General features: G+C 38.9%; 1 protein-coding gene across 4 annotated transcripts in view; it reads right to left on the minus strand.

Moving 5' to 3' along the window:
- Positions 1-1,425: 1,425 nt before the first annotated feature.
- LRCH3 (leucine rich repeats and calponin homology domain containing 3) overlaps positions 1,426-16,510 on the minus strand; it is a 110,234-nt gene continuing 95,149 nt past the window's right edge. For 2 of the 4 annotated variants that reach the window (XM_052636287.1, XM_052636272.1), the window contains 2 exons: positions 8,315-8,392; positions 1,426-1,636 (listed from right to left, as the gene is read on the minus strand). In XM_052636287.1, the coding sequence (XP_052492247.1) occupies positions 1,505-1,636; positions 8,315-8,392 (210 nt within the window). In that variant the 3' untranslated portion in view covers positions 1,426-1,504. Of the gene's footprint in view, positions 1,637-4,170; positions 4,916-8,314; positions 8,393-16,510 lie in introns of those variants that run through there. The other 2 variants (XM_052636279.1, XM_052636264.1) reach the window with 1 other exon arrangement.

Consider the following 16,510-nt stretch of genomic DNA (forward strand, 5'->3'; position numbering starts at 1 on the left):
AACATTGACTAGAAGTAAAAATACTTATAGTTAAATTCTAAACAAGGTGTATGATTGGTGGGTCTGTTTGGAACTGTAAATATAATGGGGTCTGGCTCTAAGTACTTAAAATACATTTTACTTTTGTAAAGACCCTGAAGGATTGGGCGTTGAGCTCAGATGTTTTGTATTATATAAGGTTAAACCTGTGATGACAAGGAGAAAACATTACCTTGACCAGATACACAACATGACTTTATCCAAAGTTACTTTTAAATGCTGCTACATGATAAAAAAGAGAGGACTTAGGCTTAAATGCATGCACTGGTAAAGAAACTCCAGAACAATTAACAACAGGAAAAAACTTAGATAACTAGTATCTTCACTTACTCTATTTACTTGGTTTACAAAGGCAGTGAATACCAGAAGATATCAGTAACAACTAAAAGGGGCTCAAAATATAGGGGGAAAAAGACCCAAGTGGCTTAGATTTGAATAAAGGTTTTGTGTTGTCTGAGCCTTGGGTCATTTTACTGCACTCACAGTTTAGTTAATAAGGCACTGGTAGAATGAAGACAGCAGCTGTTTTAAAATGCTACAAGTGCTTTAATTCAGCTATGGAAACTGGCCGTTAGCTGAAAGAAATATAAGAAATTTGGCTTTTCCTTTATTTTCATAATCATCCGTTAGTTGGGGAGCTGGAAGTGAATCTGCCGTGTGTGAATGGAAGATGTTCACAGATCCAGGTATCCTGGTAGCAGTGTGGGAGGAGGGGAGAAGGGGTGTGCTCGGAGAAGTCAACACACAGGATGCCGAGTGCCACGTGCTACCAGCCTGAAGATCTGGAACCTGTGTGTAGAGTGCTTGATTAGAATAACAGTGGGATGATATAGGGTCCAGCCTCTAAGTGGTGCTAGGGGGGAGACCTAGGACACTGGCCTTAAATACCACAGTATTTGTTTCACTGGTTCACTATGCAAAATCTGGAGTGTTTACATTTTTTTTGGACAGAACAGTCCAAGTATAATATAGCTTTTGATCTTCAGTGTGGCAGAGAAACACAGTGGAGTCATCACTCCCCCAAATTATACAAATATCTAGTTTGGAACAATGGTCTCCACTACATGGAACACCCGGAATGGTTGTTGAAATGCAGATACCCAGGCTCACTGTAGTCCCACTGGATGGGAATTTGTATTTTAACAAATTCTCCAGGAGATTCTAATGAACAACCACGTTAGAAAAGCCCACTCTAGAAAAGCACAGCCAGGCTGGTTGTCAGTGTTGGGTTCTCAGTAATGAAGTTTCATTTGTGAAAACCAACCATGTCTTCATAAACAATTCAATGCAAGTTGATATAACCTCCCCTAAAATGGAGAAATGAAGCAAAATATTCCTGTCAGGAATCATGGAAACAGTCCCTTTTAAGAACACATAAGCGCTTTGTTAAGCAGACGGCGGGCAGCAGCAGTCACGCTGTCCTGTTCCATTTTGGCCAGGCCAATGCCCAAGGTGCTGGGAGTCCTTACACAGCAGATAACTGGTGCTGCTGCTGCTGCTGCTTGGGTGGGGCAAGCTCCAGGAGAGCCTGGACCGTCACGGCAACCTGGCTCAAACCTTTCTCTTCTAAAATGTGGAGAGGCAAACATAATTGCTCCTGAAATGGGACAACGTGACATAAAAACAAAAGAGAAACGAGGATGAACGTCACAGAAGTGAAAAGAAAAGCATCCCTTCTCTCCCTCATAATAATGAATTGAGATATGAAAAGTCAGTCGCTAGGAATCTGACCTCTGTTCATATGAGTTATACAGAAATGGCACCTGACACTGTCACTTTTTTATTATTATTATTAATACAACTAAAAGTATATACAGATTATTTTGAATATAGGAAAATAAACAAGTCACATACACTTATGCATACAACAGAGGATAAACATACTATGATGGAGTAAAAGCAACATCCTTCATTCTTGATGAATAAAAAAGCAATGCAGATCAGATCAGTAAAATGAGACAGGTGAAAACAGAAAACCAGTTCCAAGTTACCAGATGGCTTGAAGCCTAAAGATACAATATTGTAGGAGAAGATGCTTTGGAAATTACAAACCACAAGAATGCAAGATAGTTTCATGGCATAACTCAGACTGCACGAGACAGGAATGGCCGCTATCTACATTATAGTCCTGACTATGAGAATCAGGGTTCTCATACCAGACAGGCATCACAGGAAGAAACTGAAGTATATTCTTGAGATTTAGATGTATTTGAGAAAATACCCCCCCTAACCCCACCACACTGGGTAATTTATGGAAGGTCCAGTTTGAATCACTTAAAAATCTGAATTATAGAATTTAAATACAGTAATCATACCTGAAAAAGTGTTTCATATCCTGGTATTTAATGGATTAAATTATGCTGGAGAACAATCGTGAGTTTAGTCAAGAACATCTTAATTAACATATATCTGAAGAGTGTTTATGTATTTGCTTAAGGAAGTTAAATTGCTTCTTTCTTATTTACCTCATTAATGTGTTTGGTTAATCCTTTCATACAAGAAAAAAAGGCATATCATAATAACATATGTCACTGATTAAATGAAAGAATGATTACTCTCAAAGGAATGACAGTGGAATTCTGGCTCTACTGAAGAAGTGACTATACATATTTATTAAAGAAGATATTCCTCAGCTTTTCACTGGCACTTAATACAGGAAGTTTTACAAAATCAGTTGCAATAAAAAATATAACAAGTATGTATTATGAGCAGTTACTGGTATTCTTGCTTTACTTTCTTTTTAATACTTACCTTGATAAAACAAGATAAATGGAAACTTTTGATCTTATAAAACTAGCAATGTTGTGTAAATCTTTTGAGTACAACTGCAAGTACAGATTAACTATACTTACTATGAACCTGCAGAGTGTTCTGCTTTTGGGGGAGACACATATTTCCTCTGAGGCAGATTCCTTGATCTCCACTTTCAGGAGTGCCCTGCGACCTGTGAGCCCATGGTTTAGACATTCCCTCAGTGGCTTATGCTTTCCAGATGCACATTTGCCTTCTAGCTGACTTATGCACCATCACGCCCTCCAAACAACACACCACACCATGTGTATTATCAGTGGTTTTTTAAAGGGACAAAACTTGACAAAACTGATCTCTGACTCAGAGACACCTTAAAAATGTCTCCCCCAAACTCTGAAAGGCACTGCTACTGTATAAAACCGAACTTTTCAACAGTGTTCAATGTCCCAGCATTGACAGTAAACAGATTTTAATGTATTAAACACTTTTCCCATTTAATATGAAAGAAACCAAAGCAATCAGATCCTCAGACTGACTTCTACATGATGTTACTATGTTCCTCACAATCTCCCTTCATACCTGAGTTCAGTTGTCCAATTTTGTTAACAGACTTCAGGAGATTCCTGAATGTTCAGAAACACTGTTTACGAGAACCAGAATCTGAATGCAATATAAAGTAGTTTCAAGCATTAAGGCTAGAGGCTAATATACTAAACATTCTGAAAGAGACAATGTTCATTGCCTTGGGTACAAAATAGAGATTGCTGCCTAATACTTTACCCGCGAGTGTTCAGATATAATCTCAACAGCCTATCAAATACAAGTTCACCGATTAACACGGTTCAAATATATTGGAAAATACATAAATTCCAATTTTAAATTCTAAATAGGATTCCAGAAATGAAGTTTAACAAAACATAATAAATGTGCTGACAGGTGCCAAACCCTGAGAGGGCAGCTCCAGATACCTGGCTTGTGTACTGTTTTCAGTGTACACAATGGGCTCAGAATAGCAATCTAGGGAACCAACATTTCTCTGGACTGATCATCCTAATCAAATTAAAATTATTAAGATTAAATGGCCAGTGCCTTCCAGATGTCCAGACAGCAAGTAATTATTAGGTGGGCCTGTGCCTACCAATAAAAAGAGATTTCAGGATTTCAGGGCACAGTTCAATATGGAGATCTAAGTGACCAGGTGCCCTCCCAGAACAGAAAGAGTACAACTGTTTCCTTATGAACAGCTGGTGAAAAGTTCAGCAAATCCTAATTTTAATATTTCTCACAGTTTCAGTACTTAAGTTGTGCTGAGGCATGGAAAAACAGCCAGATGGAAATTTTACTATGCCATTTGGAAACAAACTTATAGGTTGTATTTTAACAACAGGCTCACGATTGTATTAGTAGAACCTGCTCAGCATTCATGATGAGAGAAACAAGGCCTCTCAGGCCAGGAGCGGAGAAGGCAATGGCATCCCGCTCCAGTACTCTTGCCTGGCAAATCCCATGGACAGAGGAGCCTGGCAGGCTGCAGTCCATGGGGTCGCTAAGAGTAGGACACGACTGAGGGACTTCACTTTCACTTTTCACTTTCATGCATTGGAGAAGGAAATGGCAACCCACTCCAGTATTCTTGCCTGGAGAATCCCAGGGACGGGGGAGCCTGGTGGGCTGCTGTCTATGGGGTCGCACAGAGTCAGACATGACTGAAGCGACTTAGCAGCAGCATCATCAAAAATGCTTCCTAATGTCATGAACTGCTCATCTGGGCACAAGAGGACAGGATTTATCTACTTTATTGATTAGCTCTTTGATGGCCAGAAAAAAAAAAAACCACATATGTAAATACTTTTGAATGATAAACAAACCTCCTTTACCAAGTATAGGAATGAGGTGGAAAAATCACTGGAATGCGCTCTTTCGGCTAGAGGGGGAAGATCCAGTAATAAAGCATACAGAGAGTTAACATTAAAGTACAATAAAATGCCACAAAACCCAAAAGCTGGATAGATAGAGAGACAAAACTGGATTCTTCTGAATGTGCCCCAAGAGAAAGTAGTGTTTCAACAGTTCTTTTTACGCTGAGGTTTAGCTGAAGGATGTCAGAAGGGGAACAAAGATTGTCCTGTCCAAAGTGTGAGCAGGAAAGGAAAACAGAAAAACAAAGTCAGTGGATCAGAAATACAGATTTGAGTATAGAATTCAATATGATCATCTCAATCATATTCAAAGAAACATGCCCTATAACATTTTTTATTATGATGAATCAAAATAAAATGCTGAAAAACAAACCCACAAAGAATCCTCTATGTGCTGAGCTTGATTTTACTACTAAATAGCAGAATAAAATTGTTGGTGCCTAGTATGAACATTGAAGATAAAATAAACAGAGGTGGATGCTGACTTAGGGTTATATGAGGCCTGAGGGTGGTGAGTGGGTGACGCAACCTCTTTCTTGGGTCCTTCTTCCCCATTAACAAAAGAAGAATAGGTCAGAAAGCAAGAACAAAACCTTGGGGTGGACAGAAGAGGGGGAAGTTTTCAGAGAAAGCCAGGTGAGTCATGAAGGTTCAAAGAATGAAGAAAGTATGATAATGAAGGGAAATTTATTACCTGGAAGTCAGGTTGTACTAAATGACTTGGTGTTTCTCTAAAAATCAAATCAAGTCCAGTTTACTAATTATTAATCTAGAGTTGTAAGGGGCTTTAGAGATCATGCAAACCCTCCAGTTTACAGATTAAGCAATTAAAAGCGTTACTGGACTTGGTAACAGTAAAATATTCTTTCACACGTAACAGATAATAACTCTAGGACATGATACACTGGACTCAGAAGTTTTTACCACCCGTTACCGTTTTTTGAATGCGTCATGTGATAGAAGAGAACATCCACATCCCTAGCCTTACTGGAGGTTTTCAATAGTCACTGGCATTCTTCAGTGTTTCAGAACTTAACTTGTAAACATATAAAAAGTTACACTGAGAAGGGAAATCGTTCATCTTTACACATGTTTTCTGGACAGAGGATCTGACAATTTTTTCAATACTATATGTTATCTGTTTTCAAATGATCATTATTACATCCCTGACTTTATTTACAAGTCAAACACAGCAGGTGGTTGTGTTTAGGTAAAGGTCATAATGCCCAGAAGTAGGAGAGAACAAATGGAGAAGAAGACGTATAGGTTTCTTCTCCTCTTCCATGGCAGAAGGACCTGAGAATGTGAGTTTAAAGCTATGAGTCTGTATTTATTAATTTTCTTCGTTTTAGGCAAACAATTAAGTGTTTTAGCAGAAGTAGCAGCAGAACAGGAACGCATCTAAAAGCGGTAGTGATGGTGGTGGTGAGCTTGGGTGAAAGGCAGAAGTGGAGAAGGACGAGGTGGCCCGTGTGGAATGTCCACTTCCTCTTTCTGGTGGAGGAGGGATGGAAGGGAGGATGTGTTAAGAACTCCAGTCTAAAACCACCCTGGAGAAACACCCAGTCTTTTAAATTGCATTTTTTTCTGTCTCCTGCCTTCAAATAAAAACTGTTAACCACTGCTTGGCAAAGAGTGGATTAACATGCATGCTTTAAAAAGCACAGTTATACTGTAAAGTGATCATCAGACAATTTAAAATAAATTAAAAAAATAAAAGGCACACTGTTTTTGGTTTTGTTGACTGATGGCAGTTACATTCTGAAAGACTTTCAGTGTACGGACTTTAAATCTGAGACAGATGATGGTTCTGTAAAGTCCAGAGTGCATGTACACTGTAAGAAGTCCTTTAACAGTCTGACACAGGCTAAGTATGCCAGAGCGTCTAGCTGTGTGGCGCCGCTTTTAGCACCCTTCTCTCTAGGTGTGCACTGCCTCTTTTTAATCACTCTTAGTCTCCCTCTGGTTCCCATTCCCTGCACCAACCTGTGCCACATTCTCTTATTCAAAGACACTGTGCTAAGAAACTGGGGAAGCTACTGGGCATGCTTGTGATGGTCTGGTAGGAACAAATTAAGTAGGCATAAGGGAAACCCTGAATGTTAAACTGTACATGGGAATATTATAAACTGTCTGTTAATATGGAGAAATGTAGGCTATTTATCAAGAAATCTTATTAATGCTCTCAATATGTTTAAATATGGCTTGTTCTAAAAGAGATGATAAGCCTTTAGAAATCAGTACGATATGCAGACGACAAATTTGCTTTCAATTTGTCCACAGGAACAAAAACGATCCTTGCTATCACTAAATGTGCATTTCAGTTATTTTATAACTCAGCTTAATAAAACAAAAAAGAAAAAAGTGAAAAGTAGTAGAATCAAAATCTACTTAATACAAGGAGAAAAACACTCATGGGAGTTCACACTGCCTAATGCAGCTGCTCTGTGTAGCTGGGCTCGCTTCCCCTTTATAAGAAAGCTGAAAGGGAAAGGCGCCCATTGGACAAGTGATGCTTTGATCTTCTCAATTCATGTTAGTTAAAGAGAGGAATGGTGAACTGGGTAAAATGAGTCACTGTCAGTGAAAGCCCTTGGGACAAGAGCTTAGCTTCGAGAGAAACAGTGGAGTTGTTGAGTCGAGGCCAATACTGGGTTTCTGACAGCTAATTAAGGTGACAGAAAAGAGTCACGTTTTTCTCTTTGAATACTGAACAAAATATGGTGACAAGAACTGTAATGGTTATGATTAATGAAGAAAGTATCAAATGGCACCAGTTTTTATTTCTTTAAATTTATCTATTTATGTCATTATATATAATATTTTTTAAGGATACCACATTTAATTGTTTTTTAAAGGGTAAAAGTTTAACTATTTGTACCATTAAAGGGCAATAAAGCTGTAACTGAGGAATCTGGAGGCAAAAAACCCTCAAGAGCAGGCCCTCAAATGGCCTCCTGTATATTCAATTCCAAAGAGCTTTAATAGGAAAAACTGGTAAAATCTGTAACTTAGTCAACAACGCTGTCTAGGTGTTTGTTACTTTGGATGACATACTATGTTTATGCTTATGTTAACAGTCCAAGAACCTGTATATAGTTGAATATACAAGTGAACTGTATACAGTCATCTCTCTGTGCCATTTTTGCAACATTTCTCAAAGTCTAAAGTTATTTCAAAATAAACATTTTTTAAAAGTATTAAAGCAAGTGTTAAAAAACTGAAGCCAACTGAAGCATTCTTAGTCTAAGAAGCACATATTCTGAAGCATAGCCTCTACTGTGTATGAAGTTGTCTACAAGTCAATGAGCAAGTGGGGATACTTAGAAAATTTCAAAATAACTATTTTTGATTACTTGGTACTAATTACTTACTATAACACTGAAATTAATTAATATGTATATTATTTCTTTGCTTGGTTCTTGGAAATAATTGAGGAAAACTGATCAAAAGCATAATAACTGACTCTAGTAATACAATCAGGTTAGTAATTATCAGCTTAGCACAGAACTATCCTATAAGATATCAAATACTTGCATTTCTAAAAGATTTTTGGAATGTAATACCCAAATTTATCTGGCAACATAAGAAATAAAATTTATTACCTGAGGTACACCGATTTTTCTGCAAGCTTCTAGGAAATTCTCCACATTTCGTCTACATTTTGCCATTGTTAATTTAGGCTGCAAAAGAAAGAAAACAGTATTATTAGCAAAGTTTTAAAAAATCTGCTAACTAAAAACACTCCTGCCAATGGCTTTATAAATTCAATGCTCTAGATTGGAGGGTTAGCAAACTTTTTCTTAAAGATCAGATAATAAACATGTTAGGCCTCAGGGCCATATGATCTGTTGCAACCATTCAAATCTGCTAAGAGATTGAAAGCAACCATAGGCAATATATAAACAACTGAGTGACTGTGTCCTAATAAAACTTTATTTACAAAAATAGGTACTGGCCTATGGCCCACAGTATGCCACTCCCTACTTTATAGACACGGGGCTTTGATTTTTACAAAGCAAGTACTAAACAGAGAAATTTTAGGAGGATGGCTGTCTAATTTTTTTCTACTTTAAAATATACACCAAAGAAAATGTGGAGGAATAGCAAAATTAATTACCCACAGCTCAGTCAATCAAGTATAATCACGGTTAGCACTTTGCTTCATTTTCTTTCAGTCTTTTTAAAGAAAATAATAATAATAAAATCAACAGCCCTTGCCCATAAAAATACTACAGATGTATCATGTCGCTATTCAATGATTATATTTAAATTTAAGTATTTGAATTTTGAAAGACTGGATTAAAGAACCATTTTCCAAAAGGTGAAAATTTCTCATAGGAAAATCACTACTAAACTTGTTTTTCTGAAAATATCTCTGATGACTAGAATACAGCTGCACTGCATGACCTAAAGTTGTGATAAATTTTTTTGCCAAGTGGGTTACCTTGTGAGAAAGAAATATGAATCCCATTTCCCAAACCAGTTAACAAAGTCAGCTGTTCAAATTCATCTGCTGGTTTAGGCATCAGGCATGGAAGCCAATGTCTCACCTAGAGCCAGACATTCTGGAATCCGAAGCCAAGTGGGCCTTAGGAAGCATCACTACGAACAAAGCTAGTGGAGGTGATGGAATTCCAGTTGAGCTATTTCAAATCCTCAAAGATGATGCTAATCCTTCAAATCCTTTCAAATCCTTAAAGTGCTGCACTCATGCCAGCAAATTTGGAAAACTCAGCAGTGGCCACAGGACTGGAAAAGGTCAGTTTTCATTCCAATCCCAAAGAAGGGCAATGCCAAAGAATGCTCAAACTACTGCACAATTGCACTCATTTCACATGCTAGCAAAATTCTCCAAGCCAGGCTTCACAGTACATGAACCAAGAACTTCCAGATGTACGAGCTGGATTTAGAAAAGGAAGAGGAACCAGAGATCAATTTACCAATGTCTGTTGGATCACAGAAAAAGCAAAAGAATTCTGGAAAAACATCTACTTCTGCTTCATTGACTGCACTAAAGCCTTTGACTGTGTGGATCACAACAAACTGGAAAATTCTTCAAGATATGGAAATACCAGACCACCTTACTTGCCTCCTGCGAAACCTGCGTGCAGGTCAAGAATCAACAGTTAGAACCAGACATGGAACAACAGACTGGTTCAAAATTGAGAAAGGAGTAAAGCTGTATACTGTCACCCTGTTTATTTAACTTATATGCAGAGTACATCATGTGAAATGCCAGGATGAAGTACAAGCTGGAATCAACATTGCTGGGAAAAATATCAATAACGTCAGACAATGCAGATGACACCACCCTTACGGCATAAAGCTAAGAGGAACTAAATGGCCTCCTGATGAAGGTAAAAGATGACAGTGAAAAAACTTGCTTAAAACTCAACATTCAAAAAATGAAGATCATGGCAACTAAATGGGGAAACAGTGGAAACAGTGACAGACTTTATTTTCTTCGGCTCCAAAATCACTGCAGATGTGACTGCAGCCATGAAATTAAAAGATGCTTGCTCCTTGGAAGAAAAGATATGACCAACCTGGACAGCATATTAAAAAGCAGACACATTACTTTGCCTACAAAGGTCCATCTAGTCAAAGCTATGGTTTTTCCAGTAGTCATGTATGATGTGAGAACTGGATCATAAAAAAGGCTGAATGCCAAAGAATTGATGCTTCTGAACTGTGGTTTTGGAGAAGACTCTTAAGTGTCCTTTGGACTGCAAAGAGATCAAAGTAGTCAATCTTAAAGGAAATCAACCCTGAATATTCACTGGAAGGACGAATGTTGAAGTTGAAGCTCCAATACTTTGGCCACCTGATGTGAAGAGCAGACTCATTAGAAAAGACCCTGATGCTGGGAAAGACTGAAGGCAGGAGAAGGGGACGACAGAGGACAAGATGGATGGATGGCATCACCGCCTCAATGGACATGAATTTGAACAAGCTCTGGGAGATGGTGAAGGACTGGGAAGCTTGGCGTGCTGCAGTCCATCAGGTCGCAAAGAGTTGGACACGACTTAGGGACTGAACAACAACAAAACGTAATGTTGTATCCCTGTTTCTTTGATAACAAGAAGGTCCATGTGTTTAATTTCTCTAAGTGGTTTAACATTTATAAAATAGTTTTATTTTTCTTATATGTATTTTATATACTTAAATGAAAGGCACTCTGTTTGGGTGATCAAGATAAAGATCCTCAGTCACCTGTACTCTCAAATTTCACTTTCCACATGAGCTTCTTGTTACTTCCTAAGTATTTCCCTGGCATATATGAAGAATGACAGATTTCTTTTTTATTTTTAAAAAACATTAGGGGGCGGTCCTAAGATGGCAGAGGAATAGGACGGGGAGACCACCTTCTCCCTCACAAATTCATCAAAAGAACATTTCAACGCTGAGTAAATTCCACAAAACAACTTCTGAATGCTGGCAGAGGACATCAGGCACCCAGAAAAGCAGATGATTGTCTTCAAAAACAGGTAGGAAAAAATATAAAAGACGAAAAAAGAGACAAAGGAGGTAGGGAGGGAGCTCCGTCCCAGGAAGGGAGTCTTAAAAAGAGAGAAGTTTCCAAATACCAGGAAACACTCTCGCTGCCAAGTCTGTGGCGAGCCTTGAAAGCACAGAGGGCAACATAACAGGGAAGAAAAATAAATAAACAATTAAAACCAACAGATTACGAGCCCAATGGTAACTCCCCCAGCGGAAAAGCAGTGCAGACGCCTGCATCCGCCACTAGCAAGTGGGGGCTGGGCAGGGAGGCGTGGGCTGCAGTGTTTTTTAAGAATCGGGCCGGAATGCCCAGAGTATAAGCAGAGCGAACTAACTTGGGCTAGCATACCAGACTGTGGGATAGCTACCACGTGAAAAGCTCTAACATAAGACACCGCCAGGACCGCACACAGAACAAAGGACAGAACAGAAATAGCCGGCTGCAGACCATCCCCCTCCGGTGACAGGCAGCCAGCCGTAAGGGCTAGAAGGGGGCAATCACAGCCCCGGAGAGGCATTACCTACCAAACTGCAACCAGGCTTCTTTGCTAAGTCTTCTTAGGGTTCTGGACAGTCACCATCTGCCTGAGAAGGGGAGCCAGCAGTACACCCAGAAAACTGAGCAGCAGGGACGGGAAAGGCGGTAAGTCGCAGTGACCGTGCTTGCCAAACACCTGATCTACTCAGACCTGGGAAGGGCACAAAATGCAGGCCCAACCGAATCTGCGCCTCTGAGGGCTACCTGAGAGCCGAGCCTGAGCGGCTTAGACCGGGGCGGTGCATGCAGCCTAGGGCCAGCCTCAGACAGTTCCCAGCGGAGCAACGTAGAGCCTGAGCAGTGTGCGCCACGAGCAGGGGCAGGCCCAGCGTGGCTGAGGCACTGCGAGCACATGCCAGTGTTATTTGTTTGCAGCATCCCTCCCTCCCCACAGCATGACTGAAAAAGTGAGCCTAAAAAAAAAAAATAGTGTCCACCACCGCCCCCTTGTGTCAGGGCGGAAATCAGACACTGAAGAAACCAGCAAACAGAAGAAGCTAAAAAGAGGGAACCGCCTTGGAAGTGACCCCACACTGCCCACAACACCAGAGAAAGTCCCAGATATATTTTTACTATTTTTACAATCATTCTTTTTTTTTTTTGATGTTGTTTGTTTTTCTTTTTTCTTCTTTTTTTTCTTTTTTTAAAGTTAAAAAAATTTTTAAGTCCTCTATTTCTCCTTTTTTATTTTTATAACCTACTATTACTTAAAAAAAAAAGACCCTATTTTTAAAGCAAACGCCGTATATATATTTTTTGTTGTTGTTGTTGTTTTTTAATAATTCTCGTGACTTTGTTTTTTCTTCTCTTCTTTAATACTGTATTTTTGAAAATCCAGCCTCTACCCTAGATTTTTAATCTTTGCTTTTTGGTATTTGTTGTCAATTTTGTACATTTAAAAACCCAATCTTCAGTACCCAATTTTACCTGAGAGCGAGATTACTGGCTTGACCTCTCTCTCCTCCTTAGGACTCTCCTTTTTCTCCACCAGGTTGTCTCTGTCTCTTCCCTCCCCCTTCTCTTTTCTACCCAACTCTGTGAATCTCTGTGTGTTCCAGACGGTGGAGAACACTTAGGGAACTGGTTACTGGCTGGATCTGTCTCTCTCCTTTTCATTTCCCTCTTTGATCCTCCTGGCTACCTCTGTCTACTTCCTCCCTCTCCTCTTCCCTGTATAACTCCATGAACATCTCTGAGCGGTCCAGACTGTGGTGCATACATAAGGAAGTGATTACTGGAATAGCTTGCTCTCTTCCTCTTTTGATCCCACCTCATCTCATTCCAGTCATCTCTAACTACCCCCTCCCTCTTCTCTTCTCCATGTAACTCAGTGAACCTCTCTGGGTGTCCCTCAATGTGGAGAAACTTTTCATCTTTAACCTAGATGTTTTATCAATGGTGCTGTATAGATGGAGAAGTCTAGAGGCTACTGTAAAAATACAACTGTAAACCAGAAGCAGGAGGCTTAAGTCCAAATCCTGAGAGCATCAGAGAACTCCTGAATCCAGGGAACATTAATCGATAGGAGCTCATCAAACGCCTCCATACCTACACTGAAACCAAGCACCACCCAAGGGCCAACAAGTTCCAGAGCAAGACATACCACGCAAATTCTCCAGCAACACAGGAACACACCCCTGAGCTTCAATATACAGGCAGCTCAAAGTTACTCCAAAACCACTGACATCTCATAACTCATTACTGGACACTTCATTGCACTCCAGAGAGAAGAAATCCAGCTCCACCCACCAGAACTCTGACACAAGCCTCCCTAACCAAGAAACCTTGACAAGCCACTGATACGACCCCACCCACAGCAAGGAAACTCCATAATAAAGAGAACTTCATAAATTCCCAGAATACAGAAAGGCGACCCCAAACGCAGCAATATAATCAAGATGAAGAGACAGAGGAATACTCAGCAGGTAAAGGAACAGGATAAATGCCCACCAAACCAAAGAGGAAGGGATAGGGAATCTACCTGAGAAAGAATTCCGAATAATGATAGTGAAAATGATCCAAAATCTTGAAATTAAAATGGAATCACAGATAAATAGCCTGGAGACAAGGATTGAAAAGATGCAAGAAAGGTTTAACAAGGACCTAGAAGAAATAAAAAAGAGTCAATAATAATGAATAATGCAATAAATGAGATCAGAAACACTCTGGAGGCAACAAATAGTAGAATAACAGAGGCAGAAGATTGGATTAGTGAAGTAGAAGATAGAATGGTAGAAATAAATGAATCAGAGAGGAAACAAGAAAAACGAATTAAAAGAAATGAGGACAATCCCAGAGACCTCCAGGAAAATATGAAACGCTCCAACATTTGAATCACAGGAGTCCCAGAAGAAGAAGACAAAAAGAAAGACCGTGAGAAAATATTTGAGGAGATAATAGTTGAAAACTTCCCTAAAATGGGGAAGGAAATAATCACCCAAGTCCAAGAAACCCAGAGAGTTCCAAACAGGATAAACCCAAGGTGAAACACCCCAAGACACATATTAATCAAATTAACAAAGATCAAACACAAAGAACAAATATTAAAAGCAGCAAGGGAAAAACAACAAATAACACACAAGGGGATTCCCATAAGGATAAGACCTGATCTTTCAATAGAAACTCTTCAGGCCAGGAGGGAATGCCAAGACATACTTAAAGTGATGAAAGAAAATAACCTACAGCCCAGATTACTGTACACAGCAAGGATCTCATTCAAATATGAAGGAGAAATCAAAAGCTTTACAGACAAGCAAAAGCTGAGAGAATTCAGCACCACCAAACCAGCTCTCTAACAAATGCTAAAGGATATTCTCTAGATAGGAAACACAAAAAGGGCATATAAACCCGAACCCAAAACAATAAAGTAAATGACAACGGGATTATACTTATCAATAATTACCTTAAACGTAAATGGGTTGAATGCCCCAACCAAAAGACAAAGACTGGCTGAATGGATACAAAAACAAGACCCCTATCTATGCTGCCTATAAGAGACCCACCTCAAAACAAGGGACACATACAGACTGAAAGTGAAGGGCTGGAAAAAGATATTCCACGCAAACAGAGACCAAAGGAAAGCAGGAGTGGCAATACTCATATCCGATAAAATAGACTTTAAAACAAAGGCTGTGAAAAGAGACAAAGAAGGCCACTACCTAATGATCAAAGGATCAATCCAAGAAGAAGATATAACAATTATAAATATATATGCACCCAACATAGGAGCACCACAATATGTAAGACAAATGCTAACAAGTATGAAAGGGGAAATTAACAATAACACAATAATAGTGGGAGACTTTAATACCCTACTCACACCTACGGATAGATCAACTAAACAGAAAATTAACAAGGAAACACAAGCTTTAAATGATACAATGGACCAGTTAGACCTAATTGATATCTATAGGACATTTCACCCCAAAACAATGAATTTCACCTTTTTCTCAAGTGCTCACGGAACCTTCTCCAGGACAGATCACATCCTGGGCCATAAATCTAACCTTGATAAATTCAAAAAAACTGAAATCATTCCAAGCATCTTTTCTGACCATAATGCATTAAGATTAGATCTCAATTACAGGAGAAAAACTATTAAAAATTCCAACATATGGAGGCTGAACAACTCGCTTCTGAATAACCAACAAATCACAGAAGAAATCAAAAAAGAAATCAAAATATGCATAGAAATGAATGAAAATGAAAACACAACAACCCAAAACCCGTGGAACACTATAAAAGCAGTGCTAAGAGGAAAGTCCATAGCAATATAGGCATACCTCAAGAAACAAGAAAAAAGTCAAATAAATAACCTAACTCTACACCTAAAGCAACTAGAAAAGGAAGAAATGGAGAACCCCAGAGTGAGTAGAAGAAATAAAATTAGGGCAGAAATAAATGCAAAAGAAACAAAAGAGACCATAGCAAAAATCAACAAAGCCAAAACCTGGTTCTTTGAAAGGATAAATAAAATTGAAAAAACATTAGCCAGACTCATCAAGAAACAAAGGGAGAAAAATCAAATCAATAAAATTAGAAATGAAAATGGAGAGATCACAACAGACAACACAGAAATACAAAGGATCATAAGCGACTACTATCAGCAATTATATTCCAATAAAATGGACAATGTGGAAGAAATGGACAAATTGTTAGAAAAGTACAACTTTCCAAAACTGAACCAGGAAGAAATAGAAAATCTTAACAGACCCATCACAAGCACGGAAATTGAAACCGTAATCAGAAATCTTCCAGCAAACAACAGTCCAGGTCCAGACGGCTTCACAGCTGAATTCTACCAAAAATTTAGAGAAGAACTAACATCTATCCTACTCAAACTCTTCCAGAAAATTGCAGAGGAAGGTAAACTTCAAAACTCATTGTATGAGGCCACCATCACCCTAATACCAAAACCTGACAAAGATGCCACAAAAAAAGAAAACTACAGGCCAATATCACTGATGAACATAGATGCAAAAATCCTTACAAAATTCCAACAATCAGAATCCAACAACACATTAAAAAGATCATACACCATGACCAAGTGGGCTTTATCGCAGGGATGCAAGGATTCTTCAATATCCGCAAATCAATCAATGTAATTCACCACATTAGCAAATTGAAAAATAAAAGCCATATGATTATCTCAATAGATGCAGAGAAGGCCTTTGACAAAATTTAACATCCATTTATGATAAAAACTCTCCAGAAAGCAGGAATAGAAGAAACATGTTGCTGCCGCTAAGTCGCTTCAGTT

This window comes from Budorcas taxicolor, chromosome 1, assembly GCF_023091745.1.
Source record: "Budorcas taxicolor isolate Tak-1 chromosome 1, Takin1.1, whole genome shotgun sequence".
Lineage (NCBI taxonomy): Eukaryota > Metazoa > Chordata > Mammalia > Artiodactyla > Bovidae > Budorcas > Budorcas taxicolor.